General features: G+C 22.8%; 1 protein-coding gene across 1 annotated transcript in view; it reads left to right on the top strand.

Moving 5' to 3' along the window:
* Positions 1-1,492: 1,492 nt before the first annotated feature.
* The window catches only part of LOAG_18839 (hypothetical protein), a gene marked incomplete at both ends in the record, with an annotated part of 2,349 nt that continues 982 nt past the window's right edge, over positions 1,493-2,859 (top strand). Inside the window, 4 exons of the mRNA XM_020451501.1 lie at positions 1,493-1,638; positions 1,867-2,030; positions 2,382-2,533; positions 2,640-2,816. Coding sequence (XP_020304709.1) covers positions 1,493-1,638; positions 1,867-2,030; positions 2,382-2,533; positions 2,640-2,816 — 639 coding nt within the window. The remainder of the gene's footprint in view (positions 1,639-1,866; positions 2,031-2,381; positions 2,534-2,639; positions 2,817-2,859) is intronic.

Genomic DNA, 2,859 nt, shown 5'->3' with positions numbered 1-2,859 from the left:
TTTTTATTTATTGAAGTTAAACTATTGAAGTTAATTTTTATTTATTGAAGTTAAATTCTGATTGCAATAATGTATCATTTGATTGGTGAATTCTTCACATATACTTTTCTGATTACTATTACAATAACCATTTACTATCATAGTAATAACAGCAACAACAACGAATACTATGATTATTCGATTATTATTACAATTAAAACAATGAAACAAATGCTATAACAATAACTATTATTGCACTTACATTAACAACATTAATTGTTGGTGCAATTTTCAAAAACAACAATTATTATTGTTACATTACTGGTGTGAAAGAAAAAAAAAAACAATCTCAACACTTCTTTTTTTTGTTTCTTAAAGAATTTGAACGTCAATTGAGAAATTTGTTGAAACAGCTGATAGTTGAACAAGAAATATATGATGTATTATCATCATTATCATCTTGCTCTTATCACTAAAAATAACTTTTCTCATCCTCTTTAATCCCTTCTTTTTTTGTTAGTTTTTTTTTCAAACGTTTCTTCCATCCATTTTCCCACATTTAAAACATTTATGCTTAACATCAAATATTTGTGATATTGAAGTTAAAATTTCTTTTTTTCTCTTCTCATTTAAAAAAAAAAAACTTTCATTAATTAACTCCAACACCTGGAATTCCTACTTCTTTAAATTTTCATCTTCCATTAATTGGAAACTTGCATTGAAATATCAATTATAACTAAATTGCGTTAAGATATACAATTTCATTATTCTTAATACTATTTCCTCGTTTTTTTTTGCATTCAACTTTTTTTATAAGTTTGATTTTTTTTTTTTGATTGCATTAATTGGCAGAATGTACAGTAATCACATTTGTCGTAATTGGTTTATAATAAACATTTGATTTCACCAATTTTAATACTAATTTTTTTTTGGCTTCATCATTTTTTATAATTTAAAATTATTTCATTTTCATTTTATTTTAATGAAAAGATATATAACAGCATATTGATTAGTTGTCAAATAACTAAGCAATTTTTATTATGCAAATTAAATATTTATCCATTTAAAATTAATAATAATAATTATTAATTAAATATGATAATGTAGATATTAATTAGTATTATGAATTAGAATATCCTATAAAATTTATGGTTATTTACATGAAAATAATAAATGAATTATTTTTTTCTTTCTGTTTTCTTCTCAGAATTAATTTTATAGTTTGTTTGCTTTTCTTACATATTACAAAATATTTTAATAATATGATTGATTGGGGGAAAGGAAGAAAATGGTTTTGTCCTTTTGTTTCGTCATTCTTTTGGAAAAAGTTTAAAACAACTTCTACACCATTTCTCTCTCTCTCTCTCTCTCTCAGTTTCTTTCCGCTTCTCTCTGTGTATTTTTTCTTCTTCAAAAATATTTTCTCTAATAAATTTGCTTATTTTAAAATAAAATTTCACTGTAAGAATTTGTAAATTCAAAAAAAATTAATTTTATCGAAACTGTTTCATAGATGCCATCGTTGAAAGAATTCTTCGAAAGTAATGTACATCGATTACAACGACGAATTGGTGGTGAAACATTAATTTTATCATTGAAAAAGAAAAAATCAACAACAATTTATGCTGAAAATCCTTATCAATTTACTGATGAAATTTGGTACTGTTTTGTTTTCTTATCATTTAATTATCTTTTCTGTATTGTAGAATACAAATTATTGATTGATTAAATTTTATTTAAACATTATTATTATGCGTAATTTTAACATATAAAATGTTAATTTTATTAGTTCTTTTCCTTTTTTTTTTAGTTTTTCGTTATCAAAATTTAATTTAACTTATTCGAAATGAAAAAAAAAGCACAATTTTTAATTTTTTAATTTTAAAGGAATGCTATATTTGTTGAATGTTCACCATTTGATTTATATTCATGGCGTCGGGTTAATAAAAATTTCAAACGTTTAATTGACAGTCGTTTCAATAATATCCTTTATTTGTATGCTGATCGAAGGAATATTGCATCATTGTTAGGCCAAGAAGGTAGCAGTGATGGTTAGTAATAATTATAATTTTTAATTAAGTCTTAATCTAATTATTTGTCAAATCAAAATCTAAAAATTTTACAGATGCTAAAGAAAAAATATGCAAACATTTTGCTTTCACTTATTATCATAACGATTTTATATTCAATAACGAAATAATTATTGTGCTGTAAAACTTTAATTTATTTAAAAATTTGGCTTTTTAAATTTGTGAAATTTGAAAAAAAAGAACATTTTTCTTTGATCCGAATTATTTATTGCAATTTTTACGAATTATACGTAATTATCAAATAAAATTGATTCCATTAATTTTCCATTTCTGTTTGGTTAATTGATTTAAATTTTAAAATACTGTATTTAGGTAATTTTTATCGTCATCGTAGTGCGCAAATATTACTATGTTTGGACACTTATAGTGCTATGTTTATTGTTCATGAAAGATGGACACCAAAAGATATTAGCAAATTATTTCAAGCAATACAACTATTAGCACCATCGATTCGAAATGTTTCGGTAAATATATAAAATTAATTTTGCAATTTTATCATAAAATTACTTTTTTAAAATTAGTATTTATTATCATTATTATTATTTTTATAATAATAATTATTATTATCAGCTTGATATGGGAATCGTTGAATTGATCACAGCTGGCTTATCAAGTATGGATTTTAATCGATGGCATTCTTTTCAATGTTATTTAAAAACATTAGATGGACAAGCTGCTGAAGATTCCGTACATATACAATGTATACCATCTACTTATCAAAGGACATTCTTTCCAAATGTTACTGAGGTTGTAATTTTATTAATTAATTAAGTAATTAATTCATTCGTTT

This window comes from Loa loa (assembly GCF_000183805.2).
Source record: "Loa loa unplaced genomic scaffold supercont3.574, whole genome shotgun sequence".
Taxonomy (NCBI): Eukaryota; Metazoa; Nematoda; class Chromadorea; order Rhabditida; family Onchocercidae; genus Loa; species Loa loa.
The sequence above is the reverse complement of the archived record's forward strand: the minus strand, read 5'-3'. Positions and strand labels throughout refer to the sequence as shown.